At 54.9% G+C, this 26,538-nt stretch overlaps 1 protein-coding gene and 1 non-coding gene across 2 annotated transcripts; one reads left to right on the top strand and one right to left on the bottom strand.

Moving 5' to 3' along the window:
* Nucleotides 1–2,296: 2,296 nt before the first annotated feature.
* Nucleotides 2,297–2,369, top strand: TRNAT-UGU. Its single transcript has one exon. It is a non-coding gene; the product is annotated as a tRNA-Thr (tRNA).
* A 1,969-nt stretch (nucleotides 2,370–4,338) lies between these two features.
* HHIPL2 (HHIP like 2) lies at nucleotides 4,339–22,904 on the bottom strand. Its single transcript, XM_028531424.2, is given in 9 exon segments — nucleotides 4,339–4,816; nucleotides 5,901–5,983; nucleotides 8,535–8,616; nucleotides 12,824–12,969; nucleotides 14,066–14,192; nucleotides 15,778–16,109; nucleotides 18,043–18,186; nucleotides 19,039–19,556; nucleotides 22,578–22,904. Coding segments are annotated over 9 exon segments (2,169 nt in total). The 3' UTR covers nucleotides 4,339–4,406.
* Between the last annotated feature and the right edge of the window lie 3,634 nt (nucleotides 22,905–26,538).

Genomic DNA, 26,538 nt, shown 5'->3' with positions numbered 1-26,538 from the left:
TCCCTGAATAGACATTTCTATTTCTCCCAAGAGGACATTGCAGACGGCCAGCAGATATATAAAAAGATGCTCAACATCAATAATCATCAGGGAATGCCACTTAAAACCACAACGAGCTCCCACCTCACACCTGTCAGAATGGCTCTCGTCAATAAAGAAAGAAATAACCAGTGCTGGCGAGGATGTGGAGAAAGGAGAACCCTTGTGCACTGCTAATGGGAATGCACACGGGTACAGCCACGGTGGAAAATAGTATAGACGTTGCTCAAAAACTTAAAAATACAGCTGCCATAGGACCCAGCAATCCCATTTCTGGGTATTTATCCGAAGAAAACAAAAACGCTCATTTGAAAAGATATATGCAGCCCTATGTTCACTGCAACATTAGCACGAATAGCCAAGATAGGGAAATAACCTAGATTCCATCAATAGACAAGTAGACAGAGAGTATGCGGTACATAGTATATACACTGGAATATTATTCGGCAATGAAAAAGAATGGCATCTTGCCATTTGCGACAACACGGATGGACCTAGAGGGTATTATGCTAAGTGTGATAGATAACTTGTACAGAAAAAGACAAATACCATATGATCTCACTTATCTGTGGAATCTAATAATAATAATAAGTAAACAAAGCAAAACTGAAACAGACTCAGAAATAGAGAGGACAAGCTGACGGTTGCCAGAGGGGAGGAAATGAAGTTGTGGGAATGTAAAAAAAAATAAATGTTTATGAGGCACATCCATGAAAGAGCTATTTGGTGTGAGACAGAACCGGAATCCAGGAGGTGAGCTTTATTGCCAGTGCCAGTAAGTGGCTGTGTTCCCTTGGGCCCTCGTAGGGTGGGGAGTAGCTCACTGCTGCCCCCCTCCCCGGGAACTCAGACGGTCACGGCCCACTTCCCAAGGGACACATCTGCCCATCCGGGGTGATGAGAAGGCCTTTGTGCCCTAAGTCATTCTGGAGAACCCGACAGTCCCCACCACCAAAGATCCGGGCAAACGGGAGGAGAGGGTCAGCTGGGACCAGAGCCCCTGACCCCAGCATCCCGGGTTCTGAGCCCCTGCTGTGTGTCCTGGGTCCCTCCCGGCTTCCTCACTCGGGGGCAAGCGGATGAGTTCGAACTCCTGCACCACGTGACCAGCCTCGCTGAACACGGAGAGCGTGGCGCTGGGTGTTCATCCCCCCTCTCTAACCCTAAATGGAACCTGGAGGGTAGGCATTACACACGTCTTGTTCGCGTGGAATCTCCTGTACCTGAACACACACACTCTACGTTTCCTGAAGCCACTAATCGCTGCCACTTCCACGTGTGAATCTGCATTGGGTTTACAAAGCCACGGGATGACGTCATCGGTGCCATTCACTCGGCCTGCGCTGAGCACCTGCTGCGGGCTGCACCCTCTCCCAGGTGCTGCACATACAGCAGGGAGTGAAGCAGACACCCCTGGCCTCAGGGAGCTGCCATTCTCACAGGCAGAGACAGAAAAGAATAGTAAACATAATTAATAAGCGTGTCACCTGGCAGGAATACCTTGGTTCAGGAGGACGGGGTAGGAGGGAGCAGGTAAGGAGGGTGGTGCAGCTTTAAACCAGGAGTCCACAAAGGCCTCCTTGGGAGAGTGAGTGTGAGCAGACACGTGAGGGAGGCAAAGCAGAGAGGCCCGGGGGGCACTGGGAGCACACGCTCTTCTTCATCCTCGCCTCGTGCACAGCGGGTCCAGGCGCGGCCGTAACGTCACTCCTGCGGTACCTCGTTCATTAAGCAGAAGACAAGAGGCACCCACAGTTTCATGATCCCGACCCTTCTTTTACAGAGCGGGGACGAGCCTTCCTTTCTCCCCGAGGTCTAGCAGTACACGAGTTCTCAGTAAGTGTGCGTTGAAGCAATGAACTCCTCCACAGCCAATAGTTTATTTATGAGGGCCAGAGACGCCCCCTACCTTCAAGAACTACAAGAACTAAAGTTGCTACAGATCGTCCCAGAAACCACAGGTTGGAGGCTTCTCCGAGACCTAAAGGGGCCGCGTTTCCTTCCCGCATTTTCCCTTCCAGCCTTTGTCTGTAGGCGTAACTCACCCATGACTTAGTGTTGTGTGACCTAGCCGTAAGATTTTTGAGATTTGGGTTTCTCCTGCTGATGTTGTAGGCATTTTTTCTCTGGTATTTCTTAGTCTTTATAAGAATCATCATGGATGTGGGATGCCTAAGGTCAGTTATTCTCCCAGCCTGCCAGCTAAAGCAAGGTTGCTTCCAATGTCCTTGGATTACAGTATCCAAGGTAACAAGTGGGCTCCATAGCTCAGTGGTTAGAGCACTGGTCTTGTAAACCAGGGGTCGCGAGTTCGATCCTCGCTGGGGCCTCCTTTGAGCATTGTTTTTTTTTTTTTTTTTTTTTTTTTTTCTTTTTTTAATTATCCGGCGTAAATACGGAATAGCGACTCCAAAAGGGAAAAGTCATCCCTGAAAACGTTACCCGGCAAGATAGAAGGTTACGCCTCCTGAAACGCAAATTGATGGGCATCCTTACTGTGCTTTAGATGTGATCCGGAAGAGAAAATCCTGGACTGCAACAAAGACCGGAGAAAAAAATAAAAATAAAAAAGCCATCTTCGGCACCCCGCTCCCCCCCCCCCCGCCCCCGCCGGCGCTGTCGGCACCTGCGGGCCCGAGCACGGGAAAGGGAAGCGGGAGGCTCCCGGAGCTCGTTTGCACCGCCTCGGAAACGCCAGCCGGGCAGTGCGCGGCCGAAAGTGAAAAAACGAAAAGGCGTCCCCTCCCGGGCACGCCAGCGCGGACCGGTGGGCGGAGGGGACGCCGCGCCTGCAGTTCTGCCGCGCGGCCAGAGGAGGGCGCTCTGGGACCGGTTCCCACTCGCGTCTTACCAGGCGAGCCAGTGAGCCTGTAGGGAGTGTGGCCAGCGTGGCCAGCGTGGCCAGCATGGCCCGGAAGAAAGCGCTCTGCGATTGCCACGTGGCAACTCTGGCCTCAGAGCCCAGACGCGATAACGGGTCCTGCTGGCTTCCACAAGGAGGGGGAGACATTCCCCAAAATAAACTGCCCTGGCGAAGCCAGTGTTGGAAGCCCGTCTCATTCATTTCTCTGTTGCTGTGTGTGTTTGCAGGGAGGGGGATTGGAGGGGTGCCCCAGAACTCCAGAATGCACATGACTATAGAGTCATAAGACTCTACAGTCTGAATGCATAAAGGTTCCCCACCCACGATTTCTTTTCCCACACCTCAGGGCTAGGGCTAGACAAAGGACTCTCTGTAAAAAGTAGCTACCAGCCATGTGTGGGCAGTGGGTGCCTGAAATGTAGCTAATCCGGGGTGGGATGTGCAGAAAGAGTAAATACTCAGAAAACTCAGTTCAAAAAAAAAGATGTAAACTACCCCATTGTTAAATTGGTAATATGTTGAAATGTTAATATTATAGATACAGTGAATTAAATAAAATATATAATTACATTAATTTTACCTCTTTCTTAAATGTGACCGCTAGAAATTTTTCAATTACATGGGTGGCTCCCATTTGTAGCTGTCATATTTCTCTGTTGGGTGGTGCAGGTTTAGGGAGTCCCGGGCCTGTGACCTTGACTTCAGGTTCATTTTTAACCAGGTAAACTGTAGTAGACAGAGGCACCGGGGGCTCCCCCAGCCGGTACTGTGCCTGGCAGGCAGTAAGCATGGCATTAGTTGAAATAAAATTAAGTATCTCCAACATAATTTCAAACCCCATGAAGAACCAGAGAACGAATGTGTTTCTTAAATTGAGTTAGCTTTGGGACCGATGCAGTTGTGAGACTCTCTATCGTGGCTTGCAAGATGTTAGGTCTGGAAAAACACACTCACACCTTTGCTGGTCATTTTGCCCTTCTGTGGTCAGGACATCTGCTGTGACCGGGAAGTGTTTCCGCGGCCTTGAGGAAATAGGCCCCACTGAGGCAAGAAAAATATCCCTAATTATCCCACAAGGGTCAGCACTTCACCGGCACCGATGTCCTTTTACAAGCCCTTAACAGATCCTTGAATGCCTTCATGCCCAGACTACTCGCTCTGCACCTGCAAAGCCGATGACCCTCTCAGAGGGGCTGCCCTTGGAAACCTGTGGCCTCAGGCCTCCTCTTAGACCTGGGATGTGGCGTGAGAATGAAATAGGCTAATGCCAAACACTCGAGAGATCAAGAGGTATGGCTCCATTCGCGCAAGTGCTGATTTATTGCAATACCTTCGGTCGTAGGCACTTGCAAAGCCAAACAGAGACAGGCAGTGTCTGAGCGGGTTTACAAACCAGTGCCCAGTGCAGGTGTGCTGGCCACGTGGGATCTATCTGGCCCCCTGCCAGGAGCAGACAAGGAGAACTGTTCCAGGAGCAAGATTCCCTCGGAGAGACAAGGAGGCCCTAAGCCAAGCTCTCTCCGCCATCCCGGCCCCGACCACCCCCAGCCCTGCTTCCTGTGTGTCTAAAGAGGCCCCCGTTGAACACAGCAGGTTCTGCGTGGTGAGGAGGCTCTCCCTCCGCAGGCCAAGGAAGGGTCCTTCCAGCCGGCCCCCACTGTGCAGACTGGCTCTCGGGGCCGCTGCGGGGCTTCCGGCTCTTCTTCCTCTTCCCCTGGGGGTCCGGGGGCCACACTCAGGCTCCCTTCTCTGCCCCAGGACCACGAAACAGCTTCCTGCTTCTTGTGGGAGAAGCCGGCTTCTTGGAGGAGCCTTTCTCAGAGGAGGCCGGGTCTGGACGGGAAGCTGAAGTCACGCTGGGTAACTTCCTAGCAGCCTTCTCTGATTGCTCCTTCAGCAACTCCAAGACCGTCTCTGGGAAACAAGCATTTGCGTAGTGAGAAATCCAAGTCCTGGAACAGTAGCTCTACGAAAAGCACCGCCCAGGAGACCCATGATGCCATGAGGGCTCTGTAATATAAATTCTTTTGAAATTAATATTGTTTAAGTCCCTTAACTGGCTTTGATCTAAATACTGTACTTTTTTAGTAGTCACTCCAGTGGCACATACTCTGGAATAGTTAGTGCCCTCACAGGTAGTGCCCCTGCTCTACCGGTCTCTCCTGACTGCCCACCCTACTCCAAGGGAGCGGTCCTCACCCTAGGGGCCTCAGCATTACGTCTATTTCTTTATTCGCCCACATTACCGGGCCCCCCTTCCATTTGACTCTGAACTCCTACAGGTCAGGTTCACGGCTATATCCCCAGGCATCAGCACAGTGCCTGCCACAGAAGTACTAAGTGAATGAAGCCCAATGAATGAATGAATACATGAGATTGAATGATTTAATGAATGAACGATGAATGAATACATGAGTGATTGAGTGAATAAATGAATACATGAATACATGAGTGACTGAATAAATGAATACATGAGTGATTGATTGAATGAATGAATGCATGAGTGATTTAATGAAGGAAGGAAGGAATGAATACATGAGAGAATGAACGAATACATGAGTGGATGAATGAATATGTGAGTGATTGAATGAATGAATACATGAGAGAATGAATGAATACATGAGTGATTGAATAAATGAATAAATACATGAGTGATTGAATGAATGAATACATGAGAGATTGAAGAATGAATGAATACATGAGTGAATGAATACGTGAGTAATTGAATGAATGAATGAATGAGTGAGTGAACACATGAGTGGATGAATGAATGAATACATGAGTGGATGAATGAATACATGAGTGAATGAATGAATGAATGACAACAGGTCATCGCGGAAGCAGGTGCACAGAGCAGATGTATAAACTGAGCCACAAGGCACCCCCCTCAACCACAGGACAGGCCTTAGGTGAGAAAGTAACCCTCCCACCCAGCAGGGCTGTCGTGTCTGCAGAGGGTGCCAAGGTCTGAGTCGAAGACAAGGACAGACTGACTCACTGGCGAGTGGCCTGAACGGGACCCGCTTACTCTTGGTTCCCACCGGCACTGGCTTGTACTTGCACTTGCCCGGGGGTGCTCGCCTGCAAACAGAGAGAAAAGGTGAGGACCCAGGGCTCTGGAGACGGCACTAGAGAACCGAGGTCCCCAGGAAGGGCCCATTTGCACGGTCTGGGTTCAGCACTCCCCTCTCTGTGGGGTGGGGCAAGGTGTAGTCGGAAACAGGTGACGAGCTCAGGTGGAGAGCAGGAAGGACATGGCCGTCACAGGGACCCCACAGGCCCTTGGGCGGTGGTGTCATGGAGGGCTTATCTCCACACCTGCAGAATGGAAAGTAACAGCACCCCTCCTTGCAGGGGGATAGTGAAGATTACATGAGACTGTGTGTATACTTGGCACTCCACGAGTGATGAATATATCACTCTTTAAATTTTTTAACGAGATTCAAAAAAATACATGGAACAGTGCCAGATGTCTCACAAGTGCCCCATGGCTGATGGTGATGGTGATGATGATGATGATGACGATGAAGAAAATCCCTTGAATAACTGATGGCGCGGCCCCTTGAATAATGCCACCTCCCTGCCTCCTAGGGCACTCATCCTGGACCTGCTGGCCAGGGGGCGGGGAGGGGGGTGTCTTCCAAAACCAGAGAGACCCCTGCTGCCTGGAGCAGAGAGGGACCTTGGCAGCCAGTCCCCACCGCCACCTTCCCTGCCTCATTCCAACTCTGTCTCATTACTCTTACACCCGTCCCACGTGAAAAAAGTCACCTTATTTATTTGCTGAGCACTTATAGAGTGCTTGGGCTTCCAAATACCTGATAAATATAACTCACTGAATCCTCCCACTAACCCTGGAAGGCAGGTGCTCTTACTATCCTATGGCGCAGCAGGGAAACTGAGGCACGCAAAGGTTCAAAAACAGATGCGAGGTCACATAGCTAGTTGGCGGCAAAGCCAAGATGCAACCCCAGGCAGGAGGATGAGATGGGAGGGAGGGAAAATTACACAGAAATAGACCGACTGCCCTCGGAACGCTGAGAAGGATGCTTTCAGCGCAACAACAGCCTGAAGAAGCAGGCGGAGCGGAATTTGCAGCCACGGCTACGGAAGTTCTTTAAAAGTCTGTACGAGTCAGCGTAAGCATGGCCAAAGCGAATGGGTGGGGTGGGAATGACTTTAATCCACAAAGGAAACCGAGCCCCTATGCTCAGCCCCTATGCTCCCTAGCTGGACCTACATCGGGCAGGCGATGTTACTGAGCCCGGCTCCGTGGCCTTGTCGGCAGGCCCAGGGTGTTAGCTGCCCTGCTGGCAGCGTGAGTGCCTGGGACATGGTGACCGCTCAGTAGATGTCACCCTGAGGAGACAGGTGCATGAGGAGGGGTGTCCTCGGTGTGGAACAGCAGCTTGCCGGCTGACCTCTCACCGTGGCTGCGCTTGTGATGGAAGACAGCTGAATTATCCCCCAGCCAACTCAGGAAACTGCTGAAGGGAAGCAGAGGGGGTTCACGCACGCACGCAGAGAAAGAAGCCCTGTTACTGGAAAGAGCAGAGCTCCGCACCAGGCACGACCAGCCGCCAGAAGCATTTTGAAGACCCTGTTCGGCCCCGCCCTCTGAGAACAGGAGCTATGCATGGAGCAGCAGATCAGCTGTGGAGAGAGCCCAGCAGCAAATTCAGCCCTGGCCACCCTGCAGCAGTCGGGGCAGCGTCCAGGCACAGCCTCGGGCCCTCGGCTCCTCCAGGGACTCCGAGGGACTGCCCACTGCGATCCCCGCAGCCAAACGCAGATGCGCTGTGAGCCGGTCCTGGCCCCTGAGCCCTGACGGGCAGCTGGACCGATTTGCCTAATGTCCTCTGCCACCACCCCAGACACGGGGAATGTAAGCAAGCCTCCTAGGGAAGCTTTTCCTCTCCAGGCCTTTCTTCAAGCTGGCTCGCGGGGAGACGTGGCTGCCTTGCGCAGGAATCCCCAGAGGAGCACAGCGCCTGCGCAGAGCTCCCAGGATGAACACGCAGCACGTACGGACCACCCACCCTCAACAACGCCCCCCCCCCCACCCCAGGTGGGAAGCTGTATCGTGGCTTCTGCAGGATCAGCTGGAGGTGGGTTAGCCTGTGAGAGCGGTGGGCGAAGCAGCAGGAGAAACAGTGTACGGTCCACCCAGGGCGTCCATACTGCCACTGAGTTCCAGCAAGGACAGGGACAGACACCCAGAGACCCGGCGGTTCAAAGATCTCGGGAACCCCGACCAAACCTGGGGGACAGAGCGGCAGTGCTGACTCAGGGGGCCAGAGGTGAGCACCCACTGTCCGGTGATCCCAGACAGAAGTTTCCAGAACCATGTTTTTAAACAACAAGCACAGCCCAGGAGCCACCGGTCTAGACTAGACTAGTCATCCTGGCCAGGCTCGAACTCCGCATTTCCAACCGCGAGGAGGCCACAGCCGACCAAAGGGTCCACAGGTCCCAGACAGCCGCGGTCCTGCTTCGCCTCACCAAGTGGCCTCAAGCGTAACTGGTCACTTCGGGTCATTCTCGGGGAGTGAGGGCTCTCTTCTGATGGCCTGCCACAAAGATAGGGACCTGATAGAAAGGCACCCGAGGAGAAAAGGAGACCACATCTCACCTTGAGGGGTCAACAAGCTTGTAAATGGATCCGCGAGGTGCGTAGGCACTCGGGTAGGAGGTGGCCAGGAAGTAGAGCTCTCCTGGGAAGAGAGGACAGGCAGGCGGTCACGGGCAGGGCCGAGACACAGAGCTGGGGGCACAGAGGATGCTCGGCGTGGCTGTGGCCCCGGCGGGCAGTGAGCCCAGGGGAGGGACCCCGGGCTCCGGACTGAGAGCCCCCAGAGGGCAGCCCAGCCCAGGTCGGTTCTGCTCACATTCATGGAGCCAGACAGGGTTATGCCTTCACCGTCTCTCTGCTCCCAGAACCCCCCCTCATGCACCCCCGTTACATGCCTACCTCTCCCCTGTTGCCAAGGGTGCTCTGTGACACCCCGAGGCCGTCTCCAGGCTGAGAAGCATCGACCGGTCACTTCACATGGCCCCTTCTTTGGGCTGTTACTCCCCCACTTCCACCTTCTCCAGGCCTGGGGTCCTAACTCCCCGTGACACCCCCTGTCTAGGGCATCTCCTCCCGGTCTTCTCCACACTCACAGAACTCACCTCCACCCACTGTCTCCTCGTCTCCTCTAGAAGGGGCCCCGACACCTCCCGCTCCCTCCCGTGGGGACTCCTGAGTACGCAGCTCCTTTCTCAGAAGGAACACCTCACCCCCCCTCACTCCCTCGTTCTGCAGGTCCCTGTGAGGGACAGGGCAGTGGGGACACAGCTTCAGAGTTGGAGAAAGCTGGGCGTGACTTCTGGTCACTCCGGCCACAGCTGTGTTGTTCTGGGCCGCCTCTCCACCTCTGTCACCCTCGCCTTATTCATTCATTTCCCAAACGGGGACAGTAACCCCTCCCGATGGTCAGGGATCCCATTAAAAAGTGTTTAGTAACCCGCAGTTACTCTTACTCCCTCGTCCTCCTGCTCCGTCCATCAGGGTTGGTGCTGTGCCAACTGTGACAAACAGCATCAGGGGCCTGGCACAATGTCCGTGTCATCGTATGAATTTAATCCACTGCTGTGTGCATTGCACATTCGCTCTCAAGTTTACAGAAGGAAATGCCTGCTCTCTCACAAACTGGAAAAGCCCAGAGCTCCAGGCAGCTCTGGTCACTAAGAAACCTTCTCCCGTGAGTTTGTGGCCAAGAGGGGCCCACGCTAGAAAGCCCTGTGTGGAGTGAGGGAGCGAGGGCTCTGCAGGGCCCCGCGCACAGAGCCACAGCTGCCTGGCACACTTGGGTTCTGTGTGCTGACACACTCCAGTTACCGTCCGCCCCTAGGAAGGGGTCTGCGAGCTGGGACACGCCCGGCCCGAGATCCAGCTGGCCCCTCGGACTGGACACCCCAGGCACCCTTCCAGATGATCCCACCGTTAGATGAACGAGGCGTCCAGGGGGCGTCTGCATGGACGCTGGGCGCCCTCATGCTGGGCCCCTCCAAACCACGCAAAGAATCCCTGGTCTAGAAGGAAATTCACAGACCCTGCATCGCTGCGGATCCCTGCAGGTGTCTGTCAGTTACGTGTCCCAAACACGCCAGAGACTTCCATCGTGTCTTTAGGACAAAACAGTGGTAGAAGTGACTCTCATCTGTAATATCTGACGATGTTTTTTTTTAATTTTTGCTTATTGATTTGAGAGAGAGAGAGAGAGAGAGAGAAAACAGAAACACTGATTGGTTGATCCACTTATTTATGCATTCACTGGTTGATTCTTGTAGGTGCCCTGACTGGGGATCGAACCCGCAACCTTGGCATGTTGGAACAATGCTCTGACCAACTGAGCTACCTGGCCAGGGCTCCAACTGACATTTTTAAAAATATATTCTAGGGCAAAACAAAAGCAAAAAACAAAAAATATATACTACGCCGCGTGAAGCCGTGTGCATTCATGGCACGCACCCTGACTTTGGCCAGCCCTCTTGAAAACGCGTTTCGGGTGCTGACACGCGGAAATCCAACCCACGAGAACCCAGGGGTGGGCAGCCCGTGTCTGCCACTCGCTCTGCGGCGGTCCTCACCCCAGCTGTCACAGGGAAGATCTTGAGAAATAAACAGCAGCCATCCATTCCATTCAAAATGACTTACCTAAAGCTGATGAGGAATAATAAAATAATGAAACAACCCGCAGATCTAAACATGTCTAGAAGTGGGGAAGACGGTGACGGAAGCAGAGAATCTGAATCACTCCATGCAAAAACACAAAAGCAAGAAACTCTGGAAGAAAATTATTTGCCTTGGAAGCAGCCGCCGCGGCTCGAGGGCCCCCCAGACACACACGCCTTGCCAAGTGCCTGCCGTAGAAGTCAGCCAAGGACACTCGGTCCGTCTGCCGGATGTACTGACTGGTACTGAAAACTGTTCTATTTTCTTCTGTGACAAGTCTCCAGGCACCACAAACCATATTACCAAAGCCAGGGTCGTGGCAGACAGCAGCCCAGGGTCCCTGGGCTGGTCTGCACCCGGGGGCTCCAGCCTCGAGGGACCCAGCAGAGGAGGGGCCTGCCAGGCTGTGACTTCCACACCAGCCCTTTTCCCCCACATGTCGCCCAACCAGCCTGTGGTTTCTCTCCTTTCTTATGTGTTTGCACCTCCCATTTGGAACCCACAGAGACTTTTCTCTATTGAGAATGCTTGAACGTTCCAATACCCCCTGCTCCTCTGAAATAGCCATCCTGAGCTGTCTCTTCCCCAGCGAGGTGAGAGGAAAGGGTCCAGGAGCTGACTGGACATTCCGCATGTCCTGCTCCGGTCAAGGTCTTGTTCGGCCACTCTGAGGTCCCGAGGGAGAGGAGACCAAACACACAGGAAGTCGTCAAGGGTCTGCTTTTCGCGTGTGGAGAACCCCGGGTCTGGAGGGGCCCCCCGGAGATCACTTTAGTCTCCTCCTTGCCTCTAAGCATGGCCAGATCCAGTGCCAAATAAAACGTTATAGTTCAAAAATGTACTTTAGGGCCCTGGCCGGGTGGCTCAGCTGGTTGGAGCATCATCTCCATGTACCAAAGGTCACGGGTTGGATTCCCGGGTCAGAGCACACACCTAGGTTGCAGGTCCGATCCCACTGGGGCGTGCACAGAAGGCAGCCAATTGGTAGTTCTCTCTCACATCAATGTCGTTTTCTCTCTTTCTCTTTCCTTCTCTCTCTCTCTCTCTCTCTCTCTCTCTCTCTGTCTCTCTCTCTCCTCTCCCCCCTTCCATTCCTCCCTTCTTCCCTCTCTTTCTCTCTCTCCAAAATCAATAAAACATATCCTCAAGGATTAAAAACAAAATGTAATTTCTGTAAAGCTGAAATTTAAAAACCCACTTTCTTGATTACAAAATTTGGGGAAATATATTAGAAAGGAGTCCTTCTCTCTCTCTATCTCTCTCTCTCTTATACACACACACACACACACACACACACACGCCTTGCTTTGCTAATGCCTTTGACACATGCCCACTTTGTCCAGTAAGTAGCCACCCACCTAGCTGTCGACCCTTGCCTCTGACCTCTGATCTCTCAGGAAAGGGACTGTCCCCTGCTCACTCTCAGCAGGCACCCCACAAACTCGTGCAGGGTCATGAAGGAGCCCAGCCCAGCCAGGGGCTGGTCCTCAGGGGTGCTCTCTCCCAGGTGACACCCCAACAAGACAAACACTCCCTGTCCACCTGGTCCGCCCCACTATTGGCCTTGTCCTCCACCCTGTCATGGCAGATTAGAACAAAATCGGGGCGGGGGGGGGGGGGGCACATGCAACTCCTTGGTCATCCCCGGAGTGGGAAGACGGAAGCGTAGGCCTCCATCTGGCCGGCGCAGCTCGTGCACTCAACCGAGGGGACAGGTCGGCGTGGCCAGTGTCCCCTCGCTGGCCAAGGGAGCAGAACAACAACATCGGGGCGTGTGATCACTAAAGCAGATAAAAAATGCCAAGGGCACGGAACAGTCTCTAGTGCATTATAACAGGTGACTAAATGATAGTGAAAACAGGAGAAGTGGTCCCTGCTGTTTAAATAACAGTAACAGTGCCCTGACCGGTGTGGCTCACTTGGTTGGGCATCACACTGCAAAGCAAAGGTCACCAGTTCGATTCCTGGCCAGGGCACATGCCTGGGCTGCAGGTCCAGTCCCCGACTGGGGCCCATGCGAGAGGCAACCAATCAATGTTTCTCTCCCTGTCTTCCTCCCTCCCTTCCCCTCTCTCTAAAATAAATAAATAAAATCTTAAATAAATAGCAATAATAGCAAGAATAATAATAACGGGCTAATCGTTCGGTTCACAAAGCCTGTGCTCCAGGAGGCAGAACCAGGGGACCCCGAGGTCGGTTACCGGCCTCGTCCTCGGCGAAGGAGATGATGAACTTGCTGTGGGTGCTGACCAGCCCCGGGAAGGCGCAGGACTCGGTGGTGCCCAGACAGATATCCTGCTTCTTCCATTTCTTCGTTTTTCTATCTTCCTTCAAAGCCATAAGCTGACTAGATGGAAAACAAAACCTTACATTTTAGGAATCCATAGTTCCACCCTGCGGGCTGTTTTTCTTCCTAGAAGCAAAGCACCCTGGAGTACTAAGACGGGGTCTCCCCGAGGGGAGCGGTGACCACCTCTCCCAAGGCCCCACAAGCTGCCTGACACACACTTCCATCGCCCACCTGCCCCGGATGGGGAAGGTCATTTGCTATCACCAAGGAGTTTGGTGCCCTGAGAACATGGCACCATGACAAAAGGCTAACTTCAAGTTCATTAGTTATGTGACCTTTGGGTAGCTGCTCAGTATCTCTAAGCCTTAGTTTTCTCACCTGTAAAATGGGGAAGGGAAATAGAATTTACGGTAGGCGAGAGCTGGGAAGGTTAAATCATATACATAAATATGTCACCCAAGTGCCTGGCATAGAATAAAGGCTCAAAGACCAGTAGCAATTATGACGATGATGATGTCTACATAACAGAAGGTAGATGCTTTCTATGCCTCGTCATCTACTGAATTAAAGGCAGGTTTTCAGAGGAAAGGGGAAAGGAAGTGGGTAAACCACAGGTGTCACCTGAAAAGTGCAAAAACAGAGCCCACTGAACCCCAAGTGATTCTAATGCATATGCTTCAATTATGAACCACTGCCTACTGACCAAGCGATACACATAGGGGTGAGTGGGAGGTAGGGGTTGTGGTAAAAGACAGAGAGAACAATGAAATCCCCAAGCTCCAACAAGCGATGAAGGACCTCACCCACTACTAACTCTCCCCCATCTCTGTAACCAAGAACGGCTGCATGAAAATGCTAGCACCCTGTCCCGCTAGGGTGGGGCAGAGGCACCAGACTTACCCTCCCACCTCAGACAACAGCCCAGACAAACAGAACGACAATGGGCTAAAAGACAGCGGGGAGCAGGGAGGACTGTGCCCCCTAAGAGACGAGAGACGAAGTCCCAGCTACGATCCCTTGGGTGAGTCTCCACAGAGGCAGAGCCCCACAGACCCCTGGAGCTGAAAGGACAGAGAGGGAAGCCCAGCCTCCGCACAGCTCCCTTGTTCGTAAAAACGTCGAAACAAAAAGAGAGGCGTCCCTCCTTCCTCACCCACTCATGAAGTCCCCGAAGATGTAGAGGCCGTTGAGATTCGGGGACTGGCACCCTCGGTAGACATAGCCTCCGGTGACCGACTTCCCCACCTCGTGGTCGTAGGCAAAGATTGGCGGGATGTCATCTGTCTCGGAAGAAAGATGTTGCATGGGTCACCGGCCAGCAGTGACCACGGAACGCTGCGGATGGCTCGCCGGAAACACGCGAGAAAAAAACATGCACGGAGACAGACCAGTTTCTGTGGGGAAGTAGGGACGAAATGGCCAGCCCCCCCTAGTGGGGAGCGTGCCGATTTACCATCCATACCTGCTTTTATTGGGCTCATTTTGCATAATAATTCAGGTAAAGTACAGTACTCATCAGGGGGAAGTAAGGAACTATAGAAAACAAGGAAATCTGCCCATCTACTGAGTCAGGGCCAAAGAGCTGTAAGACTTTGAGGAACAAACTAACTTCCTCCTTGGACCCCTCTCATTCAACTGAGAGCATTCTAAACAAAGAAGGCTTCACAGTAATTTGCATATTCTTTGTTAGGCCTGATCACCCGGGGAATCCGCCCTTTTCAGCACAGAGCTACACAACCCTGCCATTGTTTCAGGCTTAGGTGGAGCAAGGGAACTAAAGCAATAAGGAGATTTTCTCCCAGACTATGAGAACTCAGGCTATGTCAAAGCCGAGGAGCAAGGGTCCATCACCCCCTTTTGCTGCAGCCCCCCAAATCCTTCTTTTGGGGGGGGCCTCCCAAAGTGATCGTGCCTGTCTTAGGTCGTTCCCCCCGTGGGGAATCTTACCCATCTTTGGCTAACCGACCAAGCTTTTGGGGGTTCAGTTATGAATAAAGCAGCAGAAGCAGCATTCCTGCCAGGGAGACAAGCCCTTGTCTCCTTGCTGGCTTACGGTTCCAAGGGCGTTCCCTTAGCCTTAGCCTAGGCGGGGGTTTCAGCTTCTGATACCAGTCAGGGCGGTTCCCAACAGAAAGAAACGGCGTATGAGGGTCACCGCTCAAAACTGTGTGCTTCTAGGGGCCAGCAGGGGGCTCTCTAAGGGAGTGGCCTGATTGAGTGGAAACTGTTTTATTCCTGGTATTCAGGAGGGCAGGCCACGAAGAGAATCACGTGTGTCGTCCTCAACAGACAAGCCACGAGACGTGTGAACTTCCCACTAAGGAAGCCGAAAATCCCCCCACCTGGGAGGCAGGGACCTGCGGGCCCACACACCTGAGATTTTCCCCTGGGTGGGCGAGGCAGATCCCCAGGCCTGAGGATTTGGGAAGCGCTGGAAGGGTCTGCAAGGCTGCGTGGTAACGCAGGACCAACGAGACCAGGCTCCGCGACAGAGCACAGAGCCCTCAGGAACACCTAGATCACTGATGTTTAGGGATGGTACGGTTCATTGATTATGTAAGGAATGTCATTTCAGGGGGGCTATCCCAATTGCAAAATAAATAAACACACAGCCACTGATTTTTCTCGGCTAGAGGTTCTCAAAATAGTATGCCTCAAAGTCCCGTGGGTCACTTATGTACAATGCAGATTCCTGGCTCAGTCTCGCTCCCCGAGTCCGCCCTAGACGTTAACAGGGCGACTCTGGCGTCAGGGACAGGAGACCACCGTAAGCAGCACTATCCCCCAGGACACTTACAGGACCTGCAGGACAAGACACCCCCAGGTTTCATGCCCCCACCTCCACTGCCTTCAGGAAATGCTCACCCAAAGAGGCATTGCGACAAAGCTTCTCGTCGTAACATTCGAACCCTTCCTTTGCTCTCCAGCCGTAGTTTCCGCCTTTAACAATGATGTTGACCTCTTCAAACCGGTTCTGCCCCACGTCCCCACAGAATATCCGGCCTCGGCCCCGGTGTGTGACCGGGTCCCCGCGGTCCACGGCACAGCGCCACACGTTTCGGATTCCATAGGCGTAGACGGCGGGGTGGGCTCCTGGCTCAGAGACAAAGGGATTGTCCGGGGGGACCCGGTACCGCCTGCCCTCTGTGCCGGCCCCGTTCACATCGATCCGTAACACTTTCCCCAGCAGGGAACTTCTGGAAGGGAGAAGGCCAGACACGAGGCACGGGGTAAGTATGCAGAAGTGGCATTGCTGGGTCACAGTATAATTTTTTTTTTTTTTTTTTAGGGAGAGAACCATCAATGTGTGGTTGCCTCTCAGAAACCCCTACTGAGGACCTGGCCTGCAACCCAGGCATGTGCCCTGACTGGGAATCAAACCAGCAAGCCTTTGGTTTGCAGGCTGGTGCTCAATCCACTGAGCCACACCAACCAGGGCCTGTTCCTAATTTTTTAAGGCATCACCTTCCTGGTTCCCAGAGAAGCTGCACCACTTTGCATTCCCACCAACAGCGCCCAAAGCTTCAAATGTCTCCGCATCCTGCCAACACCTGTCTTTTAAAAAAAATCACAGCCCTCTTAACAGGTGTGAGGTGTGCCATCTCCTTGTGGGTTTGATCTGCGTGTCCCTGCTGGTGTGTGATGGTGAGCATCTCGTCACGCGCCCGGTGGCCATCTGGGTGCAAGATGAGCAGGTGCCAGGGCTCTGCTGTGCAGCCCTGTCCCTACAACTGACAACACCGTGTTGTACAGCTACAGTGTTGGAAGGTAAAGCTCATGGTAAGCATTCAAAATTAAAAAGAAAATCAAGCAATAAAATAAAATAAAATGGCACCGGACCAGAGGAGACAGCCCAAGAAGACCTGCTAATAGTTGATGCATAGCAACTGCTAGGGATCACCTGGGGAGACATGACAATACATGTGTGTGCACACACACGTATGTACATGTGAGATATAAGGACTTTCTGGTTTGCGGTTCAGTGAACCACGAGGCCAACGTGCGATGGAGCTCGGGTCCACGTGACCCTGAGCAAATCGCTTTATGTTTACAGTGAGAAAGCACCTCTCCGGCTTGGGCTAATACCAGGCGCGTTTAAAAGGAGCGGGTTCTCTTCCTCCTCACACCGCAGCGTGGTCAGGAGAGAGAACGGGGGCTTTCAGAGGCTCCGCCAGCCAACGCCCGGGTCTCTGGGCCTCGGTTTCCTCACTTTCCTGGAAAGCGGGGGAGAACAGCGCCGCCTTGTGGTGTGGCCGCAACATAACGGCTAAGAGAGTTGCTGCGAGAGAGCCTGGAACACGGCAGGCATTGGGCCAACGTTAGCTCTTCACGACCCCCATCAACCACGAGGTTGTTACTGCGAGGGAGAAGGCCGGGTCCCCTGCCCTCTGTCCCGCTGGCCCGGCCTCACTGTCTGAGCGTGAACTCTGGCTCTGCCGCCTGCGTGCTGTGTGACCCGGGACAGCTGCTCTGCTGCCCTCTGCCTGCACTGTCTAGTCTGTAAAGAGCTGTCACGGCGCCTGTATAACACACACTTCAAAGGACGCGCCTATTCCGGAACCGTTTACGCAGGGACTCCCTTGTGCCAGGCACCGTTCTCAGCCCTGGGGCTGCATCGGTTAGAACAGGTAAAGACGGCCGCCCGTGGGGGCTGTTAGAATGGCATTGCCAGGTGAACAGCAGGTGCTGCGAGCCGCACCCGACAAGCGCACACACCCAGCACACACCGGCTCTTGCTGCCTAACTGTCACGAGTCGCTGGGGCCTGGCGCAGCCCCTGGAGCTCAGCGCTCGGTCATCTTGTAGAGCGAGGTTGAACTGGGTCGTCAGAGCTTGGTGTACGTACAACGCCCTGATGATATGCGTTAAACACTCTGAATTCATCTCTACAAAGTGCTCTGAAGATCACAACGATATCTGTAATATTAACTACCCGAATATACTATGCCTGAAATACCCTGGACCCCCCCCCCCCAAAATAAATGTCCTGCCCACGTGCCTCAACACAGGGACCCATCGTGCACTAAGTGGTCTGGGTCTGACCCCCTGGAGGCTCCTGCACAGGAGGAAGAGCAGTGCCCCAGGGGCTCGCCCTAAGGGCCCGGGACCCAGCAGCCCCCGCCCAGCTCACTTGTTCTGAGCGTTGCCAAACTCGCCGAAGGGGTCCCCGGCCTGCCCTCCGTCCCCCGTGAATATGTACAGGTAGCCGTCCAGGCCGAAGAGAAGTTGTCCGCCATTGTGGTTGGAGGCCAGTTCTTCTATCTCCAGGATGACCCTGGAAGGAGAAGAGGTGCCGTGCATCAGGCTTCGATACCAGCTCAACCTGTGTGCTCGTGGGATGCTCAGAAGCGCTGGCCCAGACCAGCCGAGCCCTGCTTCCGAGTGTCCGAGGGTCACACAGAAGGCCGCTCTGGGGCTCTGAGACACCCCTTGTGCCCTAGTGCGACCCCTTCATGCATCGTTTTCCTTTCCCATCGTGACTTCAGGAGACGCGGACACAGCCAGGGGAGCAGCCGTCCTTATCTGAGGCTTGGCCTTCCTCTCTGCTCCACCAGACCCCTTAGCTCCCTTCCTCTGAGCCAGCCCCCAGGGGTTAGTGTATCAGTTCCCCGTGTTCCTTTCAACCCCCCAGCCTGTCTCTGCAGGAACAGAGAGACGAGGCAGAGAGAGGAAGGAAACGAATCGGAACGGCAGAGTGGAAAGGCCGTGAGCTCGGGGTCAGCCGTGAGCCCCGAGTCCGTCCTCTGCGCGTCAGCAGCAAGCTTCCTGCGGCACGAGAGGTCCCGCCTTCCAGGGAGAGGACGTGGGATCGACGGCCGTCACCGGAGACTGCCGGTTCCTGTGCGTGGATATTGCCTGTCTGTGTCTTTCAAACCACTACGGCTGCGGGCCTTTGCCGGCCTTCCACCGAGTCACACCAGCGTGGCTCCACCTGGGGGACTGACTGCCAGGTGGTCGTGAGACGCCACGAAGGCCCTCGACTCTGAGTCCACCTTGGGCTGCCCTCATGGACCCCCAGTGACGTAACCACCAGCGATCTAAACCGGGAGAGCTCCCCCACATCGCCCAAGAGGCCCCACAACACTGTCCAAGGACCCAGTGCGCCGATACACACCGCTCTGCTCACCTTTCTGACGCCGGGTTGGCTCTGTTGGGGTCGGCCCGGGAAGCCTTCATCTGGCTAATCCGGATCTTTTCCACCTTCCCCCGGCCCAGGCACGAATAATAAATATAGAACTTGCGGTTCTGGCGGAACCGGGGGTGAAAAGCCAGCCCCAGGAAGCCTCTCTCGTCCCCGATCCACGGAGTGGTCAGCACGACGTTCCTGAGGTCCAGGAAGGGCCGTTCCAGGCGACTCCCGTCGGGCAGGTAGACCCACACCACCCCCACCTGCTCGGCCACGAAGGCGCGGTGGGTGCCGTCCCCGGCGTGGGCCATGCACACGGGGTTCCGCAGCCCGTTGGCCACCTCGGCCAGGCAGAGCCGCAGGCAGCCCCGGCGGCCCCTGGCCACCGCGCCCAGGCGGCGAGTGAGATGGCCGTCCCTCAGGACGTTCGGGAAGCAGTAGTCCTGGTCGGGGAGGTTGCGGAGGGGCGTCCGAGGGTTCTCGGTGTCGTAGAGGTGGGCCGTGTCCGGCGAGCACTCCTGGGAGAGACAGCAAGCTCAGTTCCCCACTGTCGGGCTGGCCCGGCGGGGCTGGCCCCAGGACTTTTTGTTGTTGTTGTTAGTCTTTTTCTTTTTTTAACCCTCACCCCAGGATATGTCTACTGACTTTTAGAGAGAGAGGAAGGGAGAGAAACATCGATGTGAGAGAGAAATATTGATCAGTTGCCTCCCAGAGGTGTGCGACTGAACCCACAACCCAGGCTTGTGCCCTGACCAGGGATCGAACACTCAGTCTTTTGGGGTATGGGACAGTGCTCCAACCAACTGAGCCACCTAGCCAGGGCTGGTCCCATTTTGGGGCAAGCAGAAGGGAAAACGGTCTGGGAAAAGATCAGGATTCTGGAGTCCCTGTGACCAACTGCAGGGACCCAAAGTTTCCATCCAGTTAATCTCCCGGAGGCAGAAAAGGAGGAAAAATCTCTCCTATTCACCCTGCAGCCGTAACACTTTAACTTGGTTCTTGACACATAAAGTTTTATTGTGATGAACTTTTTTAAAAAAAAGATATAGTACCAAATTGCTCCATCTTTCCCTTCATTACAAGTGCTGGGTCTGTGAGACTTGACTTCTTCGTACAAATCTGAGGCAACGTGGCCGAAGTTTCGATTTGTTAAATCTGAGCATGGAATCCATGGTATGAACGATGTCATTTTCTGCATGTCTCCACATGTTTGAAATATTTCATGATTTAAAAATAAAATGATCAAAATGAACACGTGATTTATCTATGGCTCCCAGAAATTAGGTCTCTAGCAATTTCATCACCTATTTCTTAAAAATCTTTCGGTGTTTAATGGACATAAACACTGCTGGGAGCTACAAGGATTTAGTGGATCCTCCTGGGCGAAGGATCCCCTGCTCTTCAGACCTCCCTGAGCCACAGCAAGTTTTAGAGAATAAGGAGAATGCTGTGGGGAGACAAGCAGTTCCCAAGAGCGAAGGAAGACAGCGGCCACTGGGACAGCAAAGTGCACAAGGCCCGGTTAAAGGGCGGGGCCTGGGGCTGCTGAGTAGCGATCACGGATCTCTGACATCTCCCCCAGCCCCACGGCCAGCACAGGACGCCCTGTGGTCTCATCGCTTAACAAAGGACCCGGCACATTGTTTCCCACATGTATCAAGTTCCCCATTCTCTCGTGTTTCCACCCTGAGTGCAGACTGCGGAGCCAGCGCCTGGGTACTGGGAGGAGAGGAAGAAAGAGCCCAGCAATTCACAGCACTGAGCTCAGGGTATTTGTCAGAGCGGCTGACAAGGAAGCAAACTGCACCCTGACCGGTGGCTCAGTTGGTTAGAGCATCGTCCTGATAGGTCAGGGTTGTGGGTTCCATCCCTGGGCAGGGCACATACAAGAATCCGTCAAAGAATGCATATAGAAGTGGAGCAACAAATCTATATTTCTCTTTCTCCCTCTCTAATTATAAAAAAGGCAAAGCTGGTTGCTTCAGCTCACTGAGTCGTTTCTCTTAGGAAACTAAGGCCAGGCCTAAGGCCAGGCACTGGATTCCGCTCTCCAGAGTTGCGCAGGGAGCCGGAGGCGGGGTTCTGAGTTCGAGCACACCGGCCTCAGGGTCAGAGACCACTAAGTAAATGCTCTACTGGCCTTTGGAATGGGGGTTATTAAAGGAGCCCGGGACTCGGGGACTCAGCCTCCAGCTTGGGGCCCCATGGGACACTGCTGGGCCTCGGATAAGTCCATGCAAACCTCTGGACTCATCGTCAGTAAAACGCGGGTCCAGGCAGCTGCCTGGAAGCGGGGCCTGGCAGCGCTGAGAACACTCTCACTACGGGGCGGAGGTGGGGGGCGGGGGGGGGACAGAGAGGGAGCGCCTTTTTTAATAAACACGTGCGGGTTAATCTGGTTCTTCAAGTGCCCACCACAGGGGAGCCCTGAGGAATCGGGCTTTCCGAAACCTCACCCAGTCGGGGAGGGGTGCGGGGGGGGGGCACATTTTCACCAGGAGAGTCCTCAGCGTTGTCGCAGAGCCCAGCCAGCTCCCGCCCAAAGGGCTCTCCCAGCGTTGGTTCTCCAGGAAACAGCCAGGGCTGGTGCTGAGGTGACAGAGTGCGGCCCCAGGCGATGCCACCCAGGCGGCTGGCTCCCGTGCCGGGCTCTGCTGTGTTCCCTGCTTGGACAGCTGGGGTGGCCCCTGCACTCCGGGGCCGCGGCAGCCGGGCGGCTGAGTCACCACGGGGACGCTCGGGGGGGGGGGGGGGCTCCGACCCCGGTCTGCCTGGGTGACCTGCGTCTCACCGCCAGTCCGCCATCGGAGAGCTGCTCCTCCCCATGGCCACGTTCCCGTCAGCTCTGCAGCGCTGACAGTGGCCCCCGGTCCCCGAACCCCTGTCCCCATAACACCGGGGTGTGCGGCCCGCACCTGGGGTGAGTGGTACCTGCCAGGGAGGTGGGTTCTGGCTGCTGGGGAGCCGCCGAAGCAGAACTGAGTCACCGCACTCAGCTGCTGCAAGCTCTCCCAGCCCAGATCTAGAGAAATGCAGGGGGCGGGGGGAGCCCCCAGCTGTGGCTGCTGCTGTCGTCACAGCAGGACCCCCGGCACCCAAGACCCAGGCCCTGGACCCTGGCAGAGGCCACCACTCCCCTGCACACACCCTGCAGGTGGGTGCTGGGCCCAGCTCCTGGGGTGAGGCAGGGAGGACCCAGGCCACAGCTGCGCTGGGCGTATCGCCGAGAACAGGCCACTGGCTCCTTCTCCCGTGTCCTAGAGAGCAGCAGCGGGGCCAGCAGGACCCGAGGGAGAGCTTGGGGGACCAGTGACACCACGCTCAGCACGTCCTCGCCCCTGGGGGGTCCATCCAGAGCCCAGAGCTCTAAGGGAGGGAGGCAGCTGGTGGCTGAGCTTCTAAAAGTCTGGGTGCCCAAGGAGCCCTCCTCCCCAGGCCCCCGGCCACCCTCCCAGCACCCTGGCCGCTGGGCTGGAAGGCACTTTTCTAAGCCGGCTCCGCCACTTCCCTCAGGGTAATTTTCTTACTCTCTGGCCTACCTGGCAAAGGATGTCTCTGATGTAACCGCCACACAGCTCCTGGCCCTGCGGGTCCAGGTAGCCCATGATGCTGTGGTACCGCCTGGCGATGTGCTGGTCCTTGCGCCGGTCGCAGCAGCCGAAGGACTCGTAGTGGGAACAGAACTCGAGGTGCAGGGCGGGCCGGAAGGGCGGCCTGTAGTCCAGGCACTGGGGGTGCCCCTGCAGCTGGCCCACCTGGTCCAGCAAGAGTTCGAGGCAGAGGCAGAAAGTGCCAGAAAGAGTCCAGAGCCAGGGGCCCTGCCCGCCCTGACCATCCCCAGGAGCAGATCTCCCAGGCACTGGCATTCTGGCCGGGGCACCTCTCAGCCTGTTGTTTGCTCTGGTTGGCTTCCCTGCTCTGGGCTAACTCCGCCCCCCACCCAGGGTTTTCTTCCTTCCTTCTCTGCCCCCCTCTCCAAGTTCACTGAGGTGGCTAATGAGCAGTGTCCCCTCCGTGGGCTGGGGAGCCGAGTATCTCCTGTGGAAGAAGTGAGAGGTGTCCCTGTCCCCTCCAATTCCCGACTCCTGAAGCTGGCCAGGTCCAGGCACCTTCTGCTGACTTACGGGTGTGCACGGCTGTGCAACAATCAGGACCTACGCAATGAGGTTCTGTGATTCACTCGAAGGGCAGAGAATTTCTGCAAGAGCAGGAAGTTCAGGCTGTGTTTGCAGTTTCTTTCCAAGCCCGGCTCCCAGAATAAGAACACAGGTTTCCGCAGCCCAGACATCAGGCTGTGAAGCCCAAGCTCAAGGGCTCCCAGAGCTCAGTGCCACCCCGCCCCGGGGGACTTGGGGTGGTTCTGGGAAGACAGCAGGGAGCTGGGGGCAGACAGGGGAACTGCATGGGGCCTGGGGTCGGGGAAGTCTGTGTTCGGAGTCAGGGGGAAGCAGGACATTTCACGATGGAAATGTTAGGTCCCTGAGCTCACTTTCCTTCTGGCACTTTCCGAGCTTCCAGTCCACCCGGAAAAGTTCTCAATGGCAACAGCCTCATTCTGAAATGCAGAGGAGACAGAAGGTTCTTCTGGGCCTTCCGAGGGGGCTTCCTGCCGGCTCCCCCACTCACCCCACAGACGAGGGCCCCTGCCGGACCTCATTGAGGCCACACGGAGCCTCCACCGAGCCACATCTGTGCTCAGAATGCTCTGGATTGGGAAAGCCCCCGGTGGCATTTAAAAACCACAAACCTTTTTGCAACTAAGAGGAAAGCCAGGAGGAGGGAGCAGTTAGAACCATCACCAACTCGGCCCTGCTCTCCTGTGTGGACTGTTCGATAACCGACCTCACTGAACGTGGCTTTGCAGAACACAGCACAGCAGCCGTGGCCCAGGGGCTGAGCTGTCTGCACGGGTTCTTTGCTCCAAGGTCAGACAATGTCATCACCGTGGGAGCCTTGGGCCGGAGGAGAAGCACTGGTCTAACGTGGGCTGGTGAATGCACAGCACCATCGCCTCTCAGGAATGGGAGTAACTCCTTCCCTCTGAGAAGTACTTTTTCTTAAACCTTTTTTAAAGATTTTATTTATTTATTTTTAGACAGGGAAGGGAGGGAGAAAAAGAGAGAGAGAGAGAAACATCAATGTGCGGTTGCTGGGGGCCGTGGCCTGCATCCCAGGTATGTGGCCTGACTGGGAATCAAACCTGCGATGTTTTGGTTCGCAGCCCGAGCTCAATCCACTGAGCTATGCCAGCCAGGGCGAGAAGTACTTTTTGATCTCTGTTACATTTATGCCTCAGTTTCCCCTTTGCCATGCCCAACAGTGAGTCCAAAAGGAATGCCTTTTTCAGAAAATAATTCTCAATGGGTCCCTTTACAGAACTGTGAACGGACAGTTCTAAACAAGCAAGCAAAGAACAACATGGCCATAATAAAACATAAATCTTTCTGTCTACCCAGGACGTGTAAGATCAAATCTGACCTGATTGCTTTGGGCAGAGTGGTTACAAAGTTAGCAGGAAAGGCCAGCCAGCAGGCCCCCTCAGAGCATGAGTTTCTGACTATTAAAATATGTAACACTTCAGGTGACACTACATAATACTTCAGTTTTAATGACACATTACATGTGATTATATAACAGTTACACAATAATTCTTTTTCACAGTCGATGACTCTGTTGGTTTGGTAGGTGCGTATTCTCACGTGCAAAGTCTCGTGCCGGAGGAGGAGTGTTTCACAGAACATGGATACAGAAAGAAAACTTTTTCACGAGTTTATGCCCTGAGAAAGGGGTTGACGTAGGCATCTGATACAAGGCACAGTGTGGTGAGACGAGGACCAGACTGCCGCCAGGGATTCTGAGGAGACGGCGATGACATCGGGCTGGAGGGTCCTCGGAAAATCCGGGTGAAGGCCGGGCGGGGTGCTGAGACAAGGCCCGGGTGGGTGCGTGGACAGAAAGCACGTGTTGCCTGAGGTCTGGTGACTGTAGGAGGCGAGTCTGGAACCACCAGCTGGGCCGGATCGAGTACCTGGGCTCGCTTGAACTCCTACTTCTGAAGCAAATACAGTGGCTCCTTTTTAAAAAATGACTGCATTAGTTCGCTAGGGCTGCTGTAACAAAACAGCACAACCCGGGCAGCCCGAACAACAGGAAGATGTTGTCTCGTGTTCCAGAGGTCTAAGGTCCGGGTGCCGGCTGGGTGGGCTCCTTCCCAGGGCCGCGCCTCCACCCTCAACTGGTCGGGGGTCTGCAGGCAGGCAGTATCTGGCACCCCTCGGCCTGTGGAAGCACCCGCCCAGTTTCCGACTCTGTGTCGCGTGCTGTCCTCCCTGTGCACGTGTCTGCGTCTAGACTTGCCCTTTCATCAGGGCGTCGGTCACACGGGGTTGAGGCCCAACCCAACAGTTTCATTTTAACTTGGTTACCTCTGCAAAGGCTCTGTCTCCAAACACGGCCACAGGCTGCGGTGCTCGGGGTTGGGACTCCAACAACTCTTTTGGCGGGGGGGGGGGGGGGGGGGGTACAGTTCAATGCACGGGAGCCACACCCCCAAGGGAGGGGTTGGAGGGCGGGTGAAACAGGTGGAGGGGACTGAGAGGTGGGCCGGCAGTTACAGAAACAGTCACGGGGACGTCAAGTACGGCCGAGGGGACACAGCTGGCGATACTGCGGTAACCCCACGTGGTGCCTGACAGGTGCTAGACTCACCGGGTGCCCACCTCAGAAGGTATGTAACTGTCCAATGACTGTGCCTTCCACCTGACACTAATGTTGCACGTCAACTGTCACTGAGAAATGAATTTTAAACAAATACATGAAAATCGCATTTGCGACGCACGGGAGGGCTGCCGTCCAGCTGCGAGCGCTGCACGCTGCAACTGCTGACTGAGCTGGGAGCCGGCCCAGGTGGCCCGAGTGGAGCGTGCACCTGGGGACCTCCCTGGCTGGGGTCGGGGCTGGCACCAGCACCTGCCCGCTGTGACCCTGGGCAGGCCACTCCATCTCTGAGGGCCCGGCCTCCTCTCTCGGTAAGACAGGGGTGATCCACAGGGTTTGTGGGGGAGGCGTGGTGAAACACAAAGCCCGCAGTGCTTGGTGAGCATGAGCGATCATCACTCAGGAAGCTGGCTCTCTCTCTAGAGGACCTGAAAACACTCAGTTCGGGATTCACGCCGCCCTTGGTGTACAGTCAGACACAACACGGGGCACGGGGCTGCCCCTTCGGGTGGCAGCTGTCGCCTGGTGCATTCTGGTCCCTGCGGGCACCTACTTGTCTCAAACGTATATTGTAAGTTTGGGTGCTTATCTGTTGATAGTCACTTCTTACTAAATACAGAATATTGAATTAAATCACTGACAAAGCATAGTGTGTCCCCCAATTTCCCGCAGACGGCTTCAAATCAGTGGGAGTACCAGCCAGCGGGGAGAACACAAGGCGTGCCACTAAACACCGGACTTCCTCTTGAGTCGGTGAGACCCAGGGAACTCGGGACGCCGGTT

The sequence above is a fragment of the Phyllostomus discolor genome, chromosome 15 (genome assembly GCF_004126475.2).
Source record: "Phyllostomus discolor isolate MPI-MPIP mPhyDis1 chromosome 15, mPhyDis1.pri.v3, whole genome shotgun sequence".
Lineage (NCBI taxonomy): Eukaryota > Metazoa > Chordata > Mammalia > Chiroptera > Phyllostomidae > Phyllostomus > Phyllostomus discolor.
This window is presented reverse-complemented; position numbering and strand designations above follow the sequence as displayed.